Source organism: Musa acuminata, chromosome BXJ2-9 (genome assembly GCF_036884655.1).
Source record: "Musa acuminata AAA Group cultivar baxijiao chromosome BXJ2-9, Cavendish_Baxijiao_AAA, whole genome shotgun sequence".
Lineage (NCBI taxonomy): Eukaryota > Viridiplantae > Streptophyta > Magnoliopsida > Zingiberales > Musaceae > Musa > Musa acuminata.
Window position 1 is genome coordinate 33,137,434 of NC_088346.1, and position 25,575 is coordinate 33,163,008.

At 39.0% G+C, this 25,575-nt stretch overlaps 1 protein-coding gene across 1 annotated transcript in view; it reads left to right on the top strand.

Annotated features, from left to right (window-relative positions):
- The first annotated feature begins 11,697 nt into the window (after positions 1-11,697).
- LOC103973642 (3-dehydrosphinganine reductase TSC10A) overlaps positions 11,698-25,575 on the top strand; it is a 59,098-nt gene continuing 45,220 nt past the window's right edge. The window contains exons 1-2 of the mRNA XM_009388272.3: positions 11,698-12,356; positions 12,487-12,634. Coding sequence (XP_009386547.3) covers positions 11,823-12,356; positions 12,487-12,634 — 682 coding nt within the window. The 5' untranslated portion in view covers positions 11,698-11,822. The remainder of the gene's footprint in view (positions 12,357-12,486; positions 12,635-25,575) is intronic.

The following is a 25,575-nucleotide window of genomic DNA, read 5'->3' on the forward strand; positions in this document are numbered from 1 at the left end:
AACTCGGTTGCACTATCAACAACCGAAGTTGAGTATATTGCAGCTAGTGCATGCTGTGCACAAGTTGTGTGGATGAAAAACACCTTACAAGATTATAAAGTCCATCTTAAAAATATTCTCATTAAATGTGATAACACAAGTGCAATATGTTTAACAAAGAATCTCATTCAACACTCAAGAACAAAACATATTGATATTAGACATCACTTTATACGAGATCATGTCACTAATTATGATGTAATCATAGAGTTCATTGATACTAAGCATCAACTAGCTGATATTTTTACAAAACCTCTAAGTGAAGAACAATTTGATTTCATTAGAAGAGAATTAGGAATGTTAATATGTCCGAATGCATAAACTTGTTAAGATTATTTTTCGGACCTTTTTTTTATTTAATAATCAAATCACTTAATTGCCATGATGATTTTACACAATTATATGCCTTAATTACATGTTGAAAATTATATATTTTGGATACAAAAATTTTTATGATAATAAACATGTTTTATTTTTTTTGTCCGAATGCATGAAAGTGTTAAATTTCATTTTCGGATCTTCTTGATCCTAACAATCAGATTTTCTCGATATATTATTCTCTTCCAGACTTAATAAACATACGTCATATTGAGTTTAAGATTCACATCATTGATTTTTGCAATATGGAATCAACTAGCAAATGCATCTTTCATAGATTTATCATGTGAAAAATATCTTTTGAGAAATGGATTTGACGATTCCTTCTTATATCTCTTGAGAAATAGTTTTATGTGCAAGGATTTAATTCACACACATATCATGATTCTTGTAAAAATAAAGCGTGCTTTAATATCTTATCAATTTTAACTTCATTCGAGTAAGCTCACAAATAGCTTTCCTCCTTCATGCAAAAAGATAATAACAAATAAAGAGGAAGAAGTAATGAAAGTCATCTCCATATCATGTTTTCCTTGATATGATTGTATAATTAGTGTCCTATCACTTATTATTGAAAAATGACAAACCTAGTTAAAATTTGCTAATATCGTTCTCCTTTTTGTTGATGATAAAGGGGGAGAAATATATAAATTGATACTATGAGTGCCATATTTGAATGAGAAATATATAAATTGATGCTATGAGTGTTATATTTGAATTTAATGCTATATAAATTGATGCTATGAGTGCCATATTTGAAGTTGAATTATGTTAATGTATCAAAAGCTTCCATCGAAATATATGATAAATTGGTGATAGAATTACTATGTTATTGCCATATTTGCACTATGTTAAAATATCTAGAGCATACATCGTAATTCTACAAATTGATATCTTGTCATGTGATGAAACACTATGATTGCTAAACACTTAAAACATTTGTATTATGTTAAGATATCAAGAACTTACATCGAAGTTTTATATGTTGATATCTTACCATATGATAAATTGCTACGATTGCTATCTTTCACATTTGAAATGTAAAACCTGAAAATGGATGTCAAGCCTTGACATCATTTTCAGAGAAATACATCATGATAGGAATCATGATGGGAGTATTGATAAAGATAAATTATCTTAACTTATCAATATATCTCTTGAATTCAAAGGCTTTGAATTTAAGAATGACTTATCTCAAGCATGACATATAGATAGGGGGAGTTAAGGTTAACTCCGTTATCAATTGATTGTCATCATCAAAATGGGAGAGATTGTTGAATCTCGGATTTTGATGATGAAGTCAATTGTCATTTATTATCTAATCTATATGTTGAGATAAGTGTGTAGGATTAACTACGATGGAAGTAAGACATGCAACAGGAGTTGCGCCGGAGTCAAGACCATGATCACGTTGGGGGTTCGAGAGTTCAACGGAAGTCCGGACGATCATCGGAGGTTCTGCGGGAACAAATTCGAGAAGTCTAGGAGCTTGCCAAAGAAGCTCGTCGGAACTCACCAAGGGGATCGTCGCAAGTCCAGGAGTTTGTCGAAAGTCCACCGGAGCATCGTCGAAGATTCGTCGGATGTTCGCTAGAAGTTCGCCAGAAGCTCACCGAAAGAAGCGATTGATGCACCGGAGCAAGTTGTAGTAAATGTCTTAAGAAATATCATAGTTAGCATGTAGATCAAGTCAAGAATGGGAGGTGATCTCATTAACTTAATCTGGGGGAAATTGGGCCCTTGATATACCCAAATTGGGCTGAATGGATCAACCCATTCGGACCAGAATTCCTGCTGGCGGTAGCACCGCTAGGGTCGGCGATGACACTGCCCAGGAGATGATCTCCCAAGAAAGCTGGGTGGTGCAACCGCCCAGGTCAAGCGAGGGCACCGCGTGGGCTCAGTCTCTGAGCGAGACTAGGCGGTGCAACCACCCCTCTCAAGCGGTGGCACCGCTAGAGCTCGGTCTCCGAGCTTTGTCAAGCGATTGTACTGCCCCAGTCAGGAGGTAGTACCGCTAGGATCCCGAAGATTCATGAAAAGATATTTTTAAGCTCCAAATTCAAACCAGATTAGGGCCTATAAATACCCCACCCTTTTATCAATGAAACGACATCGAAAATCCAATCTTACTCTGTGATTTTTAAAGCACAAAAGTGTTGTAAAGGCTAGAAGTTCTCCTCCCTCTTTTCTTTCAAGTTTTGATCTTTCAATAGAGGAGAGAAAAGTTTATAAGGATTCTCTCATAAGCCTGTCAAAAGGAATGAAATTGGAAAAGGGTGGTTGGCCTTCGCCTATTGAAGGAAGGCCTCAAGTGGAAGTCAGTGACCTCATCGGAGGAGGAAGCCAAAAGTGGATGTAGGTCAAGATTGACCGAACCACTCTAAAATTGCGGTGTTCTCTGGTTTGCATTTCTTCTTGTTGCCTACCATACTGCAAACCTCTATATGTGCTTTACTTCCTTGTTACTTTTGCTTTACGAACTCGCTTTCAAGTTAAGTTCCAAAAACGGTTTTACGACGGAAACGATTTCATCGTAGAACACAGTTTTAATTGCCGAAAGTTTTTCGCTGCACTAATACACCCCCCCCCCCCCCCCCCCCCCACCTCTTAGTGCTCTTGATCCTAACAAACATGACTTTCCAGCTTTAATTGTCTCATCCTGATTGAAGCATCCTACGTCACTCAAAATGTAGATTAAATCATAAACACATATCAAGTGGTTTCATCATCAAAATATGAGATTCAACAACCTTGAGGGATTCAACCAATCACACTAAGCCCAAAAGGTAGGCAACTCTTGTCGATCACAACTCTTTGTGATTCCCGTCTTGTTCGGCCTCCGAACCACCATGGTCTTGAGGGACTCATCCAACTAGGATATGCGGTTAAGTCAACACCATCATTACAAGATGAGTCTGATTTGATGATATACCATCGAGAGACTCCACCAAGCATACCATGTCCTTAGGTCACTGGTGACATGTCTATGTCATAGGCAAGATAGCGAATCACGATATAGGTGAACCTCGAGGGACTCGAGCAATTCAACCTACTTCGAGAATCTGTCCCTACCTATAACGATGGAAGGCCACGTGAGTCAATCTAATTGCTTCATGTTTACTGACTTAATATTATTGAGAGAGGGGATTTTTTATTTGGTTTCATAGTATGACATGTCACACACATACATATTTAATATATATATATATACTGATGTCCTTAGATCTGTGTAATGAGATTCGGATCATAATGAGATTATGATAATAAGACCGATTTGCCTTTAAACATAGATCCTAAATAATTCCGGTCATAGGTTACTCGAGAGAGACATCGAGATATCCGGACAAACTGGTGTGTTGTATACTCGTTCATATGATGGATATAGTTGGTCTTATAGCTGCTCATGTGGGGACACTAGAGATACAATACAAGTGCTCATTGGAGAATGAGTTCACTGATTGATCCGCTTACGGAATGCTGGATGGTTGATGATGCCTTATTGTCAGACAACAGTTTCGTAGTCTTAGTGGTGTATCTGGTCCTTTGACTTGAGACACCAAGGATGTCTTGTATGAGTGCTCCACTCTTTGATACCAGACATATAGGTTTGGATGTCCCAAATCTAGCATAACCGGTTTTCGGGAGTGGTAGTCAACCTTACGAGGGCTATTGAGTGTCGATAGAGGATCATCCACTCTCGGTGTCATGAGAGGAATGTCTCATGTATTCTTGCTTAAATAAATCCCTAGCTAGAGTCATTCAGATTGAGAGAGAAAAGAGTTCTCCGGGAGAATTCGTTTAGAGCAAGACTCGAGTAGAAATCGTATGGGTCTGACAGCACCATGCCCGATATATGGTCTCTAGGATATTAGATGGATGAGGGACTATAGGTATATGGTAACTGAGGATAGACATGTCCAATGGATTGGATTCCCCTATATCGTTTGGGGACTACAGCGTAGTGGCCTAGTACGTCTACAATCGATGAATCGAGTGAATTGTTATTGAGATAATAATTCACTGAGCCAGAAGGAGTTTTGATAGGTATGACTCACGGCCAACTCGATATTGGGCCTAAAGGGTCACACACATATGATAAGCGTTGCGATGAGTAGATGTTCGGATATGAGATATTCATCGGAGCCTCTATCTTATTGTATATCCAATAAGCCCCTGAATTATTGGATCTCATGGACGAGAATCAATAAGAGCCCATGAGAGATTATTGGATAGAGATCTACTAATCTAAGAGACTTTGGTAGTTGGATGAAGATCCAATATCCAATAGGGGAGGATCCATTATGTTTAAGTTGATAGGGGACCTCTATAAATAGGAGGGATTTAGTGGTTCATAGGCTAGAGCCTTTGCTTGTCTCTCCTATTCTCCTCCCCCTCTCCACCTCAAAGTAGGCCTAAAGTTTTAAGGAGCGTCATCGCAGCCCTGCTGTGTGGATCATTTCTAGAGAGGATGACGCTTGACCTCCTTTATCCTCTCCTAGAGATCTGCAAGGATTCAGGGGTATACGATCTCCCTAGGTAACACAATTTATCTTATACACAGTTTTCAGTTTCATGGATTTTTACGCACCAATCTTCGCACGATAACGAACGTCTCTTTGGGAATAGGGGATTTTATTTTTTGTTCTTCCGCTGCGCATGTGATGTCGCCCTCAAGATTTCGCAACAGTGTTAGATCTGAAACTTCCAGACCTATAAATTTGGTATCAAAGAGTGGAGTACTTATACATGGCATCATTAGTGTCTCAAGTCTAAGGACCAAATACATCACTAGGACAACAGAATCGCTGTCTCACAATGATGTATCATTAACCATCCAGTATTCCGTGAGCGAACCAATCAGTAAACTCATTTTCCAATGAGCACATGCATTGTAGCCCTAGTTTCCTCATACAAGCAGCTATGAGACTATTCATCTTCATCACATGTACGGGTATACAGTATATTAATCTGTCCGGTTATCTCGATATCTCTCTTGAGTAACCTATGACTAGAATTATTTAGCGTATGTATTTAAAAGCCAATCGATCTCATTATCGTGATCTTATCACGATTTGATTCCCATTCCACAGATCCATAGATATCACAATATATATATATATATATATATAATAAATAATATAAAATGATAAAATGTTAAATAATATAATGAGCAAAAAGAATACGTATCATATCACACGTGTCATCACTCACATGATTGGCTTGTAGGGCATCTGTGACTATTAAACATGCCACATAAGTAACTCCAAAATTTGTCAACTCAAATTTGAAGGAAGGAACTTATATGTTATATTTTTTAAAATATAAATATTATTTTAGATATAAATAAATCATAATAATTTAAATGATCCATAGCCAAAAGTGCATAGACCTTAACCCTATATTCAAAGATCATATTTCATTTGTTTTGTTTTCCATCAAAAGCTAAACCGTTAAATTAACTAAAAGTTAACTTATCATCTTTGGCCAATTTATCGAATTAAAATCTTCATAATTATTTTTTACCAGGGACATTTTTTTAAAATACTAATTTTATTCTCATAAATATTTTGAGTTGATTGGCATAAATTTTCTAAACCCTTCGACTCCGCTTTCTCCCCTTCTCCTTTCCTCTACCTTTTCCACCTTCCTCTTCTCCTCGGTCCCACTCTCTCCCTCTCAACTCCTCTTCCTCTTCCGTATCGTCCCCTTTAGTGTTCATCTCCTCCTCCTCCTAATCCACCTTCTACTCCATATAATTTACTCAGAAAAAGCTCATGTTATATTAAATAATAAATTGAAATAACCTTTCATGAAACATATCAAATTCTATATAAAATTATTTTAAATTTATCATAAAAATATGAAAATCAGTATAATACTTTTTAAAATCATGTTCTAATATAAGAGTTTGAGATGATTTAATCGAAGTTGATCCCATTATGGTAAAAAAAAAATTAAAATATATTCTTTCAAAGAATACATCAAAACATGTACTAATTTTTATAAAAAAATAAATTGTTAGTTTGGCAAGTCTCATAGTCCCACATTGGAAAAATCAGGCTTGTTATCTCCTATTGAAACTATAATAAGGGTTTGGGCTTTGAAGTCAGATGCACCACAAGAAGCACCACAAGTGGCACCACAAGAAAAACCTAAGTGTTTGCTTTGGGTTTAAGTCCACACTCAGTTAAATAGTTTGGGCTTATAGTTTAGGTTTTTCTTGTTTAGTATTTTCGGGTGTTTTATGACCTAGGAACATCTTCCTAAGGCATTTGTAATTATTCCTTTTATAGTAGTGATTTGCTCCTCTTTCGTCTGTAGATGTAGGTCAAAGTCAATTGATCGAACCACATAAATATAGTGTTCTTATCACTTTTATCTTTTTCGTTTTAATATCTTTGTTGGGTTGTCAAAATTACCCTTTGGTAAATTTCCTAGGGCTAGCTCTAACAAACTGGTATTAGAGCCTGGTTCTAGGATCTTTTAGCAATGATGACAATAACAAACTGGTATCAGAGCCTAGTTTCAGGATCTTTTGGCAATAATGACAATAACATTCTAGATGGTATGTCAAAGGAAGATCTTGCGGGTATGGATAAGAATGTTCAATCTAGTATTATTCTAAATATCTCTGACGAGGTTTTACGAGAGGTAGCTACGGAGACTACGGCTAAGGGCATGTGGGACAAGCTTAAAGCCTTGTATATGAAGAGGACAATAGAGAATCGTCTCTACTTAAAGTAAAGTTTATATATGCTTCGGATGACTGAAGGTACATCTATACTCTGGTTATAGATTTGGAGAATATAGATGTAAAAATTGATGATGAGGATAAGGTCCTGTTACTTTTGTGTTTTCTTCCCCAATCTTTTAAGCATTTCCGTGATACTATGATTTATGGAAAAGAAACAATTTCGTATCAGGAGATTAAATCTGCACTAAAATCTAAGGAGCAGATAGATAGAGATATCACTGGGGAAAGTAGAAAGAATCAGGTTGAAGGTCTGGTTGTCAGGGGTAGAATAGATAAAAGAGAATTTAATAGTGGTAGATCTAAATCTAGATTTAAATCCAGACATAGAAATTTGGAATGCAGATATTATCATAAAATGAGGCACATTAAGGCTGATTGCTTTAAATTGAAAAATAAATTAAAGCAAAAGGGAAAACATATTGAGAAAACTACTGAATCCGCTGAAGCTAGTGTAGCAATTGATGAGAATATTAAAAATATTTTCTTTGCTACTAATGACAGGACGATGTCTAAAAATGAATGGATTTTAGATTCAGGTTGTTCTTATCACATGTGTCCCAATAGGGATTTGTTTTCCACATATGAATCTTGTAATGGTGGAATTGTTTTGATGGGCAATAATGTCGCATGTGATGTTGTTGGTAGAGGCACAATCCGAATTAAAATGCATGATGGTATTGTGAGGACGCTCACTAATGTTAGACATGTTCCTGATTTAAAAAAGAATCTCATCTCTTTAGGCACCCTAGAGGCCCTTGGGTGTAAATACACAACTGAAGGTGGAGTTATGAAAGTTTCTAGAAGTGCTCTTGTTGTTATGAAAGCTTGTAGGTATGGTAGCTTATATATTTTGCAAGGAACTACTGTCACAAGCTCGGTTACAGTCTCGTCATCATCATTGTCTGATTCTGACATCACCAAATTATGACATATGCGTTTGGGTCATATGAGTGAAAAATGTTTGAGTATATTGAGCAAAAGGGGTCTACTTTGCGGACAGAGTACTGGGCCACTAGATTTTTGTGAACACTGCATTTTTGGAAAGCAGAAAAGAGTCAGCTTCAATTCTCCGATAGTTCACAAAACGAAAAGTACTCTTGACTATATTCATTCAGACCTTTGGGGTTCTGCTCATGTTCAGTCTAAGGGTGGTGCTAGGTATATATTGACTTTCATGTATGATTATTCCACGAAAGTTTGGGTTTATTTTTTGAAGCATAAAAATGATGTTTTTCTAACCTTTAAACAATGGAAGGCTTTGATTAAAAAGCAGACAGGTAAATAGATTAAGCGGCTTCGAACAGATAATGGCATGGAATTTTGTGAAGGTGACTTTAATGAATTTTACAAAAATGAAGGAATTGTTCAGTATCTCACTATTGGGATGATGCCTCAATAAAATGGTGTGGCCGAACGTATGAACAGAACACTCTTGAAGAGAGCAAGGTATATGATCTCAAATGCAGGGTTGACAAAGGACTTTTGGGCAGAGGCGATTAATATGACCTGTTACATTGTCAACCGCGCTCCTTCTATAGCACTTAACTTTAAAACTCCGGAGGAAGTTTGGTCAGGTACTCCTGCCGATTACTCTGATTTAAAAATTTTTGGGTGTCCAACATACATGCATGTAAATGAAGGAAAATTAGAGCCTCGAGCTAAAAAGTACATTTTCCTTGGGTATGCTTCTGGGGTGAAAGGATACAGATTATGGTGTTCTGATCCCAAATCTCCAAAATTTGTAATCAGTAGAGATGTTACTTTTGATGAATTATCTATGTTATCTTCTAAAGAGGATTCTACTAGTTGTACAAATGATAGTGCGCAGAAGCTAGTGGAGCTTGAGATTGGTAGTTCTGATTCTTTTAAGTCGAACTCTTCTACTCAAAGAATGCCAGTAGATGGTCCTGAGTCTACTGACACAGATGATCTAGAGGAAGAGCAATATTCTATAGCCAAGGATAGACCACGGAGAAATATTCGACCACCACAAAGATATGCAAATTTGGTTGCATATGCTTTGTCTATTGCAGAAGAAACAAGTGAAGTTGATGAGCCTACTTCCTACTCAGATGCAGTTTCTTGTGATAATTCTACTAAGTGGTTGATTGCGATGAATAAAGAAATAAAATCTCTCTATCGGAATAGAACTTGGGATCTTATGAAGTCGCCTTCGGGTAAGAAAATTGTTGGATGCAAATGAGATACCATTGCCGAGGGGAAAGTCCTTGTTCAGAAAATTCATACGAAGGACGATTCAACTGATATGCTTATAAAGCCTCTTCCGGTTTACAAGTTCAAGCAGTGCTTGGACTTGGTTGGTATTTATTATTGGTGATTGCCCATTGGGGCTTTTATGAAGAAGGTGGAGCAAGTTTTGTTAGAACATGCCAAGGTGGAGATTTGTTAGTTTGGCAAGTCCCATAGTCCCACATCGGGAAAATCAGGCTTGTTATCTCCTATTGAAACTATAAATAAGGGTCTGGCTTTGAAGTCAGATGCACCACAAGAGACACCGCAAGAAAAACCTAAGTGTTTGCTTTGGGTTTAAGTCCACACTCAATTAAATAGTTTGTGTTTATAGTTTAGGTTTTTCTTGTTTAGTATTTTCGGGTGTTTTATGGCCTAGAAACATCTACCTAAGGCATTTGTAATTATCCCTTTTATAGTAGTGATTTGCTCCTCTTTCGTCCATAGATGTAGGTCAAAGTCAATTGACCGAACCACGTAAATCTGGTTTTCTGATCGCTTTTATCTTTTCCGTTTTATTGTCTTTGTTGGGTTGTCAAAATTATCATTTGATAAATTTTCTAGGGCTAACTCTAACATAAATTTATAATTAAATAAAAAATATTACAATTCTTATTAGAATCATATTCTAATGTAGTCCTGAAAGTTTGAGATAGTTACACTTGAAAATGAATAGAATTACACTTGTTCGACTAACCTACCTTAAAATATGCCAAGCTTGATAATTAATTATCCAAAATCAGCAAAAAAAAAAAAATCATTAGAATCATGTTTTAATTGAATATTCAAAATTTAGTATGTTTGATGGAAGTTGACTTGTTATATTCGAAAATAAATTAAAATATATTTATTCCCATAATCTATAAAAAAAATAAATTCAATGATTAGTAATCCTAAATTTATCAGAAAAATAAAAAACCTAGGTATAATTTTGTTAGAAGTATTTTCTAGTAGAATCATAAAAGTTTGAGACGGTTCGATCAAAGTTGACCCAATACACTTGAAAATAAATTGAATTTCTCTCGTTCATACAACTTATCCAACAACATATAAAAATCAATAATTATTTTTTAAATCATAAAAATATAAAATATATTAAAATATTTATTTAAATATTATATCAATAGAATTATGAAAGTTTGAGGTTGTTTAATGAAAGTTGAACCCGTCACACGAAAAAATAAACTAAATACAATCAATCATGAAATCTATCTAAAATATATCAAATTTGATCATTAATTAACTTAAATTTATCATAAAAAAAACTAATATAATCCTTGTATGAATCATGTTCTGGTGTAATCCTGAAAGATTGAAATGGTTGGATGGGACTTAGCCCTGTTACACTTGAAAATGAATACGATTATATTCGTTTAGAGAACTTACCAAAACATACCATCTTCGATAATTAATCATTCTAAATTTATCTTGAAATAAAAAAAATACAATTCTTGTCATAACTATATTTTAATAGAATTGTGAAAGTTGATTATACTTACAAAACCTACTCATGTCAAATTCGATAATTAATTATCTTAAATTATTAAAGTTAACAAATTAAAATCTTTGTTAGAATCATATTCTAGTAGATATAGGAAAGTTTATGATCATTGGTGAAAGTTAATCAGGTACACTCGAAAATGAATTGAAAAACATCATAGAACCTATCTAATTGAGGATTATATAATTGAGTGTATTTTCAATCAACATTGTATAAATTACTTTAAACTTGTAAATCCACATATGATTATAACAATGATTTTTTTTTATAATTTTTTTAAAATTTTAGAAGTATTTTTGGATGAGAAGGAGACAAAGGAGAGGGTGGAGATGAAGACACAGACCGGAGAAAGTGAAATAGATAAGGAGAGGGTAGGAGGAGAGAACGAAGGTGGGATAGTTTGGGAAAGTATTAGGGGGTAACTCAAACTTCTATTGAATTTGATTGGACCCTTCAATAAAAAAAAAAAAAAGACTGAATTTTATCTTGATTTCCATATATTTGATAGAAAGAACGAGGATATTTTTATCTAAAAATCAGGATAACTAAGATAAAAGCGATCATAAGAGACAATCTAGTAGAAGGTACTAGTAGACAATCTAGTAGCAGGTAATACAGGATATTTTTTCCTGTAAATTGCCCGACATCCGTCAAAACCTTGTGGTCCACGTCATTGAATAGGCCGTGTTTTTAGTTCTGATGTTTTTAATGCACTCCAAAATCGTATGATATCATGAGTAGTCGTTAAATAGAGACAACACTTCCAGCAGACACGATGATGGAGGGACATATGTGTCATATCGAATCTGGTATTACGGCAACTCTGTGCTGGATTTTACAGCACCTCCACTGCAGTCTCTCTCTCTCTCTCTCTCTCTCTCTCTCTCTGGAGGATCCATGGCTTCCCTCTTCTTCCTCTTCCTCCTCCTCTTGCCTTTCGCCATCCTCCTCCTCGTTCTTGCTGCAATAGTCCGTCCCCGGCCGGTCAGGATCCCCCTCAAGGGTCGCCACGTGCTTGTCACGGGTGGATCCAGCGGCATCGGGCTCGCCCTCGCCCTCCGCGCCGCCGCCGAGGGTGCCCGCGTCACCATCCTCGCCCGCGACCCCTCTCGCCTCCAGGACGCTCGCGACGCCATCCTTCTCGCCACCGGTGTCGACGTCACCATCCTCGCCGCCGACGTTCGGGACCCTGAAGCCGTCTGCCGCGCCCTCGAGGCTGCCGACCCCGTCGACGTCCTCGTCTGCAACCACGGTGTGTTCCTGCCGCAGGAACTCGAGCGGCAGAGCCTGGAGGAGGTCCGCTTCATGGTCGAGGTCAACCTCATGGGTACGTTCCACCTCATCAAGGCCTCCCTTCCCACCATGAAGCAGAGAGCGAAGGAGAGTGGCCTCCCGGCCTCCATTGCCATCGTGTCGTCCCAGGCCGGCCAGGTATCTGACATATTGCTTCCAGGAATTTGTACTGGATTTCTTCCTGATGATGCCATTTTGTTCATCCGGGACACGTTCTGACAAAAATCTTGCTGATGATAACTAAGAAGAAGGGTGTTTTGCTTAACAGGTGGGAATTTATGGTTACACAGCATATTCGGCAAGTAAATTTGGGCTTCGGGGACTGGCAGAAGCTTTACAGCATGAGGTTATTGCTGATAACATCCACATAACTCTCGTATTTCCTCCAGATACAGACACACCAGGACTTGCTGAAGGTGTGGACAACTGCCTTTACTCTGATCGCTGTCATACTTTTCCATTTCCTTTTCTGAATGCTTGTTAATTAAACTTATTCCACATACATAATTTAGATTCTCTATGCAATGTCTGATAAGGTTTGCCATTTTGATCAGAAGCTGATCTTCTGCTATTTAAGATCTGTACGACTGCTCTCATGCATTTCATAACTTCTGCCTTACTCTGACCGCAGATTTTTGACTAAACTAACTTGGCAAATATAATTTAGGGTCTATATGCTATTTCCAATAATCTTTGTTATTTATATTAGGTACTTTATGTAGATGTAGCAATTAGCATTCATGTCGACGTTGACACTTAAGCTCTAGATCCAAATCATTCCTAGACTAGATTCTTTTTTTTTCCAAAGAGAAGTACTTGTATTACTTAAAAGCAGCGAATACAACTAGTGTTAGAAGAATTAACACTCGTAAAGGAAATAAAAGGATCCAATCAGTGGCCTATCCACAAAAAGGAACTTGACAAAACCAGCCAACCGATCAGAATAACAGTTCCCTTCCCTAAATATATGATAAGCATTAACACACTCGAGGGATTCCATTGACCTTTAATATTTCTAACAATGTTAAGCAGTTTCTAATACCCTCGAAGAACAATGGTTCCTTTACCATCTTAGATGAGTCAATTTCAATATCCAAGAACCGCACATTCTCCTCCTCAGGGAGATGCAACCCTCTAAGCACAGTAGCAAAGGTTTTGTCAGTAAAAATTTGTAAACATGCAGCCACATAATTATAGGGAAATCTAGGGGCAACATCATATACGCAGTGGAAGAACATAAAATAAAAAATCTAAATTTTTCAAATAGATATTCGTTGTCGTGTGAAAATTGATACGCAAAAACTCACGAAACTTAAATTTAAGTATGAGATAGATACGTTTTTTACCTAGGGAGATCATATATCCCTGAATCTCTGTATATCTGTAGGAGAGGATGAAGGAGGTCAAGTGTCTTTCTCTCTAGCGGTGATCCACACAGTAGGGCTACGACGACACTCTTCAAATCTGCACGCTTGCTATTTGAGGAAAAGAAGGGGAAAGGAGAATAAGAGGTGACAACTAGGTAGTCCTAGCCTATGAGCCTTTAGTTCTCTCCTATTTATAGAGGTCTCCAATTAACTTAATCTTAATAGATCTTGCTCTATTGGGTATTGGATCTCCATCCAATTACCCAAGCATCTTAGACTAGTGGGTCTCTACCCAATAATATTTTATTAGCTCTTATTATATCTCGTCTACGAGATCTAATAATTCAGGGGCTTATTGGATATCCAATAAGATAGCAGCTCCGACGGATATCTCATATTTGAACTTCTACTCGTTGCAACGCCTACCATATGTGTGCGACCATCTAGGCCCAATATCGAGCTGGTTGTGAGTTTTACCTGTCAGAACTCATTTTGGCTTAGTGAATTATTATCTTCATAATAGTTCACTCGACTCATCGACTACGGACGTACTAGGCCACTACACCGTAGTCCCCAGACGATACATGAAAATTCAATCCACTAAACCTATCTGTCTTCAGTTACTGTGTACCTATAGTCCCTCATCCATCTAATACCATAGAAATCGTATACTAGGAATGGTGCTGTCAGACCCAAACGGTTTCTCCTCGATTCTCGCCCTAATCTGATTCTCCCGGAGAACTATTTCTTTATCAATCTGAGTAAGAACACACAAGATATTCATCTCATGATACCAAGAGCAGATGATCCTTTATCACCACTCAATAGCCCTCGTAAGATTGGTTGCCACTCCCAATGACCGATAGTACTAGATCTGAAACTTCTAAACCTATAAGTTCAGTATCAAAGAGTAGAATATTCATACAGGACATCCTTGGTGTCTCAAGTCTAAGAACCAGATACACTATTGAGACTATAGAATCATTATGTAACAGTATGGTATCATCAACTATCCAGCATTTCGTGAGTAGATCAATCAGTGAACTTATTCTCCAATGAGCACCTGCATTGTGTCCTTAGTGTCCCTATACTAGCAGTTATGAGATCAGCCACCTCCATCATATGGATAGGTATACAACTGTTAGAACTCTTGTAGATTCTAAACTTGGGGTTGATCTCTTTAGGGGATCGGCCTCCTTGGAACTCTATAGGGGTTCCTCCCTCCAAGTTGCTGCTCAAAGGCTGTAGAAAAGATTCATCTATTGCTTAAGAAAAAAGAAGGAATTCATAGCTATTTATAGGGCTTCTAAACCCTAACTCATAATAGGACTCCTACTTAAGACTCTTACTTCTAACCAACTCCTAATAGGACTCCTACTCAAGACTCCTATTCCCTTACAACTCCTAATTCTTCTCTAAGAAAAAACCTCCTACATGAATGTCCCTCTCAATTAGGACTCTCCTAGCTAGAGTCCTAACAGATCCGCCCTCTTCAAATCAGCCTTGTCCTCAAGGCTAAGATTCCATGAACTTAGGGAACCGGGTCTTCAGCTCCTCATATGGTTCCCATGTGGCGTCTTCAAGTGGTAAATTATTCCAATGCACTAGTACTTCAGTAGAGGGACGTCGACGACGCATCATGATCCTGTGATCGAGGATGACTTGTGGTTGAGCTTGAATAACTCCATCCTCAGTGGTGTTGGGCAGTTTGATCTGGGGTGACTCGTGTTCTCCCAACTTGGGCTTCAGGCATGACACGTGGAAGATAGGGTGAATTTTGGCATCCTCAGGTAATTTAAGTCTATACACTACTGCTCCAATACGCTCTGTGATCTGATAGGGCCCAAAAAATCGTGGAGATAACTTCATGGAGGCTCGAGTGTTGATGGAGAGTTGCTTGTATGGTTGTAAGCGAAGATAAACCCAATCTCCTATTGAAAATTCTCTTTCGCTTCGTCATGTGTCGGCTTGCTGCTTCATTCTGGCTTGAGCTGTGGAGAGATTATCTTTTAACAGTTGTAGGAGTTTGTCCCTATCAATCAATTCTTGTTCAACCTGATCTACCTTGGCCGAGCCAATTACATACTTTGGAATCACAAGGGCTGGTCGACCATACAATGCTTCATAAGGGGCACATTTTGTAGATGAATGATATGTAGTATTATACCACCATTCGGCCCAGGGAAGCCATTTTGCCCACTCTTTTGGTCGGTCGCTAGCGAAACACCGAAGGTATGTCTCTAGACACCTGTTTACCACCTCTGTTTGGCCGTCGGTTTATGGATGATACGCTGTGCTCATCTTGAGTTTGGTGCCTTGTAACTGGAATAACTCGGTCCAAAATTTACTAGTGAAGATCCTATCACGATCACTTACAATGGACCTTGGCATCCCGTGCAGTTTAACAATATTTTCTATGAAAACTTGGGCAATACTAGCAGCAGTATAGGGACTTCTCACAGCACAAAAATGAGCATATTTCGTAAGTCGATCAACCACCACGAGAATTGTGCTTTTAACTTTGGTAGGTGGCAGCCCTTCAATGAAGTCCATGGAGATGTCAGTCCACACCGTGTCCGGTATAGGTAGTGGTTGTAGTTTCCCTGGATTTGCCACAGTTTCACCCTTGTGCTGTTGACATACATCACATTATGCCACATATTCAGCAATAATTTTTTTCATCCCTCTCTAATAAAAATTTTGCTTCACTCTTTTGTAGGTTCTTAGGAATCCAGAGTGCCCTGCTGAAGGTATGGAGTGCATTTCATGTAGGATGATTGTGATACAAGGGGAGTCAGGTATAAGCACAATACGACCCTTGTAGCGTAGATCCGTCGAATCCCAAGTGTAGTGGGCTATTGCACTTGGATCCTCCTCCAATTTTTTTATAATGTTGCTGATCTCTGGATCCTTCTTCCATTCTTCCCTAATGTCCACGACGAGACTAGTGAGAGGAAGGGAGACGGCTAAAACCTTAGCTTGCTCAGGTAGCCGTGAGAGTGCATCTGCAACAACGTTTTCTTTCCCCTTTTTGTAAATAATTTCATAATCGAATCCAAGAAGTTTGGTTACCCATTTTTGTTGCTCAGGGGATGATATCTTTTGCTCCAAAAATACTTGAGACTTCTATGGTCGGTTTTAATTTGAAATCGCCGACCGATCAGGTAAGGTCTCCACCTCATTACTGCGTGTACAATGGCGAGCATCTCCTTATCATATACTGACATATTTTGATGGGAGGGAGATAATGCCTTGCTAGTGTATGCGAGTGGTCGACCATCTTGCATGAGAACGGCTCCAATTCCGACTCCAGATGCGTCGATCTCAATGATGAAGGGTTGGCTGAAATCTGGTAGCGCTAGCACTAGCGTCGTTGTCATGGCTACCTTAAGTTTGTCGAAGGCAGCAGAGGCTTTGTCCGACCATTGGAAAGCATCTTTTTTCAGTAGAGAAGTGAGTGGTGCACTGATCTTCCCATAGTCCTTAACAAATTTTCGGTAGTAGCCTGTTAGTCCAAGGAACTCGCGTAGTAATTTCACGTTTGTAGGTTTCGGCCAGCCTTGCATTGTCTCAATTTTTGTTGGGTCTACCGCCACTCCTTCTGATATTGTGTGCCCAAGGTACTCTACTTTTTGCTGGAGAAAGCTACACTTTAGTTGCTTAACAAACAGAGTATTCTCCCGAAGGATCGTAAGAACAATCCGTAAATGCTGAAAGTGAGTCTCAAGAGAAGGGCTGTAAATGAGAATATCATCGAAAAATACCAGCACAAATTTGCGAAGAAAGCTCCAAAAAATATCGTTCATGAGACTTTGAAAGGTTGAAGGAGCATTAGTGAGTCCAAAAGGCATTACCAAGAATTCATAATGACCATCATGTATGCGGAATGCAGTTTTTGGAATATCATCTTCACATACCCGAATTTGGTGGTAACCGGATCGGAGGTTCAACTTCGTGAAGACTCGAGCTCCTTTTAATTCATCAAGAAGTTCATCCACCACTGGTATTGGGTACTTGTCCTTGACGGTGATGCCATTTAAAGCTCAGTAGTCGATGTACATCCGCCAAGTTCGGTCCTTCTTGCGTAAAAGTAGCACTCGTGAGGAATAGGGGCTGCAACTTGGCCGAATCACCCCTGTTTCAAGCATCTCCTTTACGATCTTTTCAATTTCATCTTTTTGGAGGCGAGGATATCGGTACGGTCGAGTGTTCGCTGGTGGCTTGCCCGGAAGGATTGGAATTCGATGGTCATGTTGTCGAGAAGGAGGAAGACCGCATGGTTCAGCAAAAATGTCGGCAAATTCAGTAAGCAATTGGGCAAGATTTTGATCTTCAATTTCTATTTTCTTCCCCTTTGGTTGCTGCTGGAGGTGCATCAAAAACCCACCATTTACCTTGTGTAAAACTTTCTCCATTTGTTGGGTTGAAATAGTGGTAACGTTGCTTCCGCGCTTCCCACATAGGATGATCTGTTTGCCCTTACAGTAGAATTTCATAATTAATTTAGAAAAGTTCCAAGAGACATCACCTAGTATAGTCAGCCATTCTATACCAAGCACTGCCTCATAGTCATCAAGTGGTAGGAGGAAGAAATCGGTGATAATTTCTTGGTCTTGCAGTAATAGTTTCACCTGCGGGCATCTTTGGTCGCACTCTAGGATTCTGCCGTCGGCCACCTTTACATCGAACTTGTTGTAACCTTCAATATGCAGTGCCATTCAAGCAGCAACCTTACTATTCAGGAAGTTATTAGTGCTACCCGTGTCGATGAGAACAGTAATCGGCTGTTGTTTGAGAAGGCCTCCAACTTTCATCGTTTGCGGGTTTGAGTTACCGGCTAGTGCGTGTACCGTAATGTCGGTCGGTTGTGGCTCTTCTTCCATATCTTCTATTTCATATTCAAGGCTCTCTTCTGGATGTTCAATGACCTCTTCTTCTACTGGTTCAATCATAAGAAGTCTCCCTTTTCTATAGCGATGCTCGTGGCTCCACGGCTCGTTGCAATGCCAACATAACCCCTTCGCAGATCGCTCCCGAAGTTATTCTCTTGTTAACCTTTTCATTGCAGGGACTCGGTTGATAGTAGGGGGGCTGAGGGCTTTAGTATTGTAGGTCGAGGAGTGATCATAGCCCTCCGGGCTTCATGTTTCAATCACTCCTCTTGAAGTCGTGCGAAAGAGATGGCTGCCATAAGCGTGTATGGTTATCGCGCCTTAACTTCTCCCCGGATCTCTGGCTTTAAGCCCTCAATAAAGGTTCCCAATAGCTATTTTTCAGACCAATCACGAGTTTGATTATATAACCTTTCAAACCTGGTTTGATACTCCTGAATGGTGGAGGTTTGTCGGTTCTTTGCTAGTTGTCCGTCAATGTTCTCGTAATAAGTTGGTCCAAAGCGGTTCAGCAGTCCTTCTTTGAATTGTCGCCATGAAAGGACTCCATATGTGTGTTCAAACCAGTCAAACCACTGTATGACATCCCCTTCAAGATGTATAACTGCAATTTCCACCATGGATGCATCCGCAGTTTTATGGTACCGAAAATATCGCTCCGCGCACGAGATCCAACCAATTGGGTCTCCTTCTTCCCATCTAGGGAAGTCCACTCTCATGCGCGAATAGTTGGGGTCAGTCATAGAGCCTCCCCTCTCTTGGAAGTCATCTCTTTAGGCATGATGTGATTGGTTAGCGCTCTCTCCTTGATGTGATTTCTTCGGGCTTGGTGGTCGGCCCAAACTGAATTCGATAAGGAGAGTCCGAATCTTATCCTCCATTCGTGCCTCGAAGGCTTCAAATTTTGCATTGATTGCCTCCTCAGATGCTATAGTATATGAATCCAAATCTGTGATGTTAAGATCTCTCTTTTGTTGACGGGTTAAAGGCATGTATAGGTTGAGAGAAGTGATGGTTGAAAGGGTTGGGGGATTGGTTTGGAAAGAGAAAATATAGTATCAAGATCAAACAAACAGTGCTATGCGGTTGAAATTCTGCAATGTATCTTTCGTTGTAGAGATGAAAACTTTGTGACGAAAAGTTTATGCAATAATATAGGAACAAATTTTTTTTTTTTGGATTTTCGGATAGGGATAACTAAATTACAGCAGCAGTAAGGTAGGAAACCAGAACCTGTTGCAATTCACGTGGAGATCAAAGGATGATCTGCGGTGGTGGAGATGATGGCGGAATTTGGCGACGATCTTTTAAGCAATTGTGGGAATTGCTTTGGGCAGCTGTGGAGGGCTGATGGATGGCTATGGAAGGGCAGCGAGATGCCAAGAACGCTGCTCTGATACCAGGTGTTAGAACCCTTGCAGATTCTAAACTTGGGGTTGATCTCTTTAGGGGATCGGCCTCCTTGGAACTCTATAGGGGTTCCTCCCTCCAAGTTGCTGCTCAAAGGCTGCAGAAAATATTCATCTATTGCTTAAGAAAAGAGAAGGAATACATGACTATTTATAGGGCTTCTAAACCCTAACTCCTAATAGGACTCCTACTTAAGACTCTTACTTCTAACCAACTCCTGATAGGACTCCTACTCAAGACTCCTATTCCCTTACAACTCCTAATTCTTCTCTAAGAAAAAACCTCCTATATGAATGTCCCTCTCAATTAGGACTCTTCTAGCTAGAGTCCTAACAACAACACATCAATATGTCCGGTTATCTCGATGTCCCTCTTGAGTAACCTATGATCAGGATTATTTAGGTTTGTATTTAAAGGTGAATCAATCTCATTATCATGATCTCATCATGATCTGATTCCCATTGCATAGATCCATGGACATCATTATATATTTATGCAATAAGTAATATAAAATAAGAAATTACCGTATTAATAATAATAAAAAACAATGTGTCATGTCACCCGTGCCATCACTCACGTGATTGGCTTGCAGGGCACCCATGACTAGCAATCTCCCACTTGACCTAAAGCCAATCACTTATGTGTTTGATCCCCATTATACCCCTATGACGCTCAAAGATAATATGAAATAACAACTTTGTTAGTGGATCTGCGATGTTATTTTCGGATGAAACTCTTTCCACTAATACATCTTCTCGGGCCACGATCTCTTTAATAAATTGGAACCTCCTCAGAACACTTCTGATGAGACCCGGGTTCCCTTATTTGAGCAATCGCCCTGTAGTTGTCGCAATATAAGGGAATTTACTCATTGCTTGGCATGACTCCCAAATCTATGATGAACTTTTTCATTCAGACTCTTTTCTTTACTGCATCAACCATAACAATGTACTTCGTCTCTATGGTTGAGTTAGTAGTAATGTCTTGCTTGGAACTCTTCCAGCATACTGTTCATCCATTCAAGGTGAACACATACCTTAAATTAAACTTGCTATAATCGACATCGGATTGGAAGCTCAAGTGTAGCCTATAACCCTGATGCTACTTCCTTCATATACTAGTAAAGGATTCTTAGTCCTTCTCAAGTACTTAAGGATACACTTTATTTCTTTCCAGTGCTCCAAGCTTGGATCCGCTTGATACTTGCTCGTGATATTAAGATCATATGCTATATCAAGCTTGATACATAGCATAGCATACATGATAGATCCTATTGTTGAGGCATACGATATCATATCTATGCCTGCCCTTTCTTCAGGAGTCTTTGGGGACATACTCCTAGAAAGCGATATCCCATGTCTCATCGGTATGAAACATCTCTTGGAATTTTTTATACCAAACCTTTTGACAATGGTGTCTATGTACCTAGATTCGGACAAGCTAAGCATCCTCTTGGATCTATCTTTATTGATCCTGTTGTAAAATATGTGGCGACATCATATGCGTAGCGGAAGAAAAAAAAAAATCCCAGAATTCCCGCGAAAAAGAAGGTTTCATCATTGTGCAAAAGTTAGCGCACAAAAACCTACGAAACCGAAAAACTACGCGTAAAAGAATTACTTAGGGAGATCGTATATCCTTAAAAACCTACAGATCTGTGGGAGAGGATGAAGGAGGTCAATTGTGCTCTTCTCTAGTGGTGATCCACACGATAGGGGCTGCGAAGATACTCATCAAATCATTACCCAAAACTCTTCATCGCGCGCACCACGCAATCAAGAAGAGATTGCCCCTTCTTGCTGTCCACATGCCCTAAATTGAGGCTGCAGTATGAGGAAGAGAGGGAGAGAGGAGAATCGGAGGCAACTAAAAAGAATCTCTAACCTATGAGTCTTTAGTTCCTTCCTATTTATGGAGGCCCCCTATTAACTTAACCCTAATGGATTCTGCTATATTGGGTATTGGATCTCCATCCAACTACCCCAAGCATCTTAGATTAGTGAGTCTCTACTCAATAATATCTTATTAGCTCTTATTGGATCTCAAATCCAATAATTCAAGGGCTTATTGGATATCCAATAAGATAGGGGCTCTAGCGGATATCTCATGTCTGAACCTCTACTCGTCGCAACACCTACCATATGTGTGTGACCCTCTAGGCCCAATATTGAACTGATAGTGAGTCATACCTGTCAGAACTTCTTCTGGCTTAGTGAATTATTATCTCCATAATAATTCATTCGACTCATCGACTACGGACGTATTAGACCACGACGCCACAATCCCCAAACGATATAGGGGAATCTAATCCTTTAGACTTATCTATCCTCAATTACCATGTACCTATAGTCTCTCATCCATCTAATATTCCAAAGATCGTATACCGGGTATGGTGTTGTCAGACCCATACAGTTTTTACACGAGTCTCACTCAAATCGAATTCTCCCAGATAACTCTTTCTCTCTTAATCCGAATGACTATGGTTAGGGATTTGTTTGAGAAAAAACATATGTGATATTCCTCTCATAACACCGAGAGTGGATGATCCTCTATCGACACTCAATAACCCTCGTAAGGTTGGCTACTACTCTTGATGACCGGTTGTGCTAGATTTGGAACCTCCAGACCTATAAATCCGATATCAAAGAGTGGAGTACTCATACAAGACATCCTTGGTGTCTCAAATCTAAGGACTAGATACACCACTAGGATGATAGAATCGTTGTATGACAATAAGACATCATCAACCATCCAACTTTCCATGAGCGGATCAATTAGTGAACTCATTCTCCAATGAGCACCTACACTATATCCCTAGTGTCCCCACATGAGTAGCTATAAGACCAACTGCATCCATCATATGGACGGGTATACAACACATCAGTCTGTTCGGTTATCTCGATGTTCCTCTCGAGTAACTTATGACCGGGATTATTTAGGATATGTCTTTAACGGTGAATCGGTCTCATTATCATGATCTCATCACGATTTGATTCTCATTGCGTAAATCCATGAACATTACAATATATTCATGGAACAAGCAATATAAAGTGATAAAATACCAAATAATAATAATAAGCAAAAAGATTGCGTGTCAATTCACACATGCCATTACTCGTGTGATTAGCTTGCAGGGCACCTATGGCTAGCAAATCAGAATCCCCAATATGTAGGATGCTTCCCCTAAGTCATTGATGGAGAAGTGTCTAAATAGCCAAGCTTTTACTGTGGAAAGCATTCATATATCATTCTCAATGATTAGGATGTCATCCATATATAACACCAAGAAGGTGATAGCGCTCCCACTTACCTTCCTATGCACACAAGGCTCATCTTCGTTCTTAATGAAGTCATAAGATCTGATCGCCTCATCAAATCTTATGTTCTAACTTCGTGAAGCTTGCTTCAGTCCAAAGATGGACCTAAACAACCTATATACCTTATTTGGACTATCCTTGGACACGAATCCCTTAGGTTGTATTATATACACCTCCTCAAGGTTGCCATTGAGGAATGCAGTTTTCATAAGGTTGCCATTGAGGAACACGATTTTCATGTCTATTTGCCAGATCTCATAATCATAGTGTGCTGTAATAGCCAATAGAATTCGGATGGATTTTAGCATGGCTCTGGGAGAGAAGGTTTTGTCATAGTCAACACATTACCTTTGACGATACCCCTTAGCCACTAGCCTTGCTTTATAGGCCTTTACCTTTCCATCTACTCCGATCTTCTTTTTGAAGATCTATTTGCAACCAATGAGTATAATACCCTCAGGTGTATCAACTAAGTTCCAAACCTTGTTGGAGTACATGAAATCTATCTCAGAATTCATGGCCTCTTGTCACTTCCGGGAGTCTATACTCGTAATAGCCTCCTCGTAGGTCTGAGGATCAATATCCTCAACATTCTCTCCTTTAATATATCCCACATATCTCTCAAGAAGATGAGATGCTCTGTCGGACCTACATAAAGTCAGAACTTGTATGCTAGGTACTTGAACAAACTCAAGCTGTGGAATGGTGCTTGAGCTAGGTTCTCCAACCTCGCTCAACTCTATCATGCTCCACTATCTCCACCAAGAGTGTGTTCATTCTTAAGGAACACCGCTCTCTTGGCTACAAAGACTTTTTGGTCCACGAGGTGATAGAAATAATACCTATTAGTTTCCTTGGGGTATCTCATGAATATGCACAATTCCGTCCTGGATTCTAATTTGTCGGGGTTGTGTCTTTTGACGTGGGCAAGGCAGTCCCAAATCTTAACTACCTTAAGATCGGGCTTCTTCCCTTTTCATATCTCATATGGAGTAGACACTACCAACATAGTTGGAATTCTATTCAGAAGGTAAGCTGTGGTTTCTATGACATATCCCCAGAATGAGAAAGGGAGGTCGGTGAAACTCATTATGGACCGCACTATGTCTAACAGTATGCAATTCCTCCTTTCGAATATACCATTAAGTTGGGGTGTATAAGGAGGTGTCCACTGAGACAGAATCCTATGGTCCTTGAGGAACTGGGTGAACTCTGTACTCAAATACTCACCTCCTCGATCCGATCGAAGAGTCTTGATACTCTTTCCAGTCGGATTCTCTACTTCATTCTTATACTCCTTAAATTTCTCGAAGACCTCGGACTTGTACTTCATCAAGTACATATGTCTATACATTGAGAAATCATCAGTAATAGTAATGAAGTAGGAGTAAGCACTTATGGAACCACTTACGACATGAGTTGACATGAGACCAAATACATCACTATGTATGAGTTTCAATAACTCAGTAACTCTCTCTCCAATACCACTAAATGGAGAGTTGGTCATCTTTCCACGAAGGTAAGGCTCGTAAGTTGCATATGACTCATAGTCGAATGGATCTAGGTATCCATCTTTTAGCAACTTTTGAATCCCTGCTTCATGGATATGACCTAGTTTACAATGCCACAGGTATGCATTGTTCACCTCATCTCGTTTCCTCTTAGACTCGCATTCATGATATGTGGAGCAGAGTCTAGCTAGTGATGATCTTATCATCTAATAATATTGAACAATCATTGTTCTCAAAAACTAATTTATAACCATTAACTGTCAAACATAAAATGAAAATAATATTTTTTATAAAAGAAGGAACAAAATAGCATTCATCCAATGCAATAATATTTCCACCAAGCAGATGTAAAGTGACCTCGCCGACAGCAACAATAGCAACTCTTGCTCTATTGCCCATCTTGAGGTCTATCTTGCCTCTTGCCAATCTCCTAGGCTTTGCCAGAACATGCAACGAATTGTAGATGTGATAAGCATTGACGATTTCCAATACCTATATATTATCATAATATTCTGACAAATGAAGACTAATCATGAATGTATCTAAAGCTTCTCTAAGCTTCTGTTTCGCCCTCTTTGCAAAGTACTTTTTACAGTTCCTCTTCCAGTGCCCATCTTTGCCGTAATAGAAGTATTGACTTTTGTCCTTTGCTGCGTCTTTCTTTCTTTGTAACATTTGCTTTACCTGATCTGCCCTTGCCCTTACCCTTCTTAAGGGACTTTTCTGTTTTCATTTTCTTTCTGGTCTCACTGGTATAGAGAACTGACTTCTCTTCTTTAATTGTGCTCTTTGCCTCCCTCAATATATTAAGGAGCTTAGGGAGAGTCACCTCAAGCTTATTCATATTAAAATTCATTATG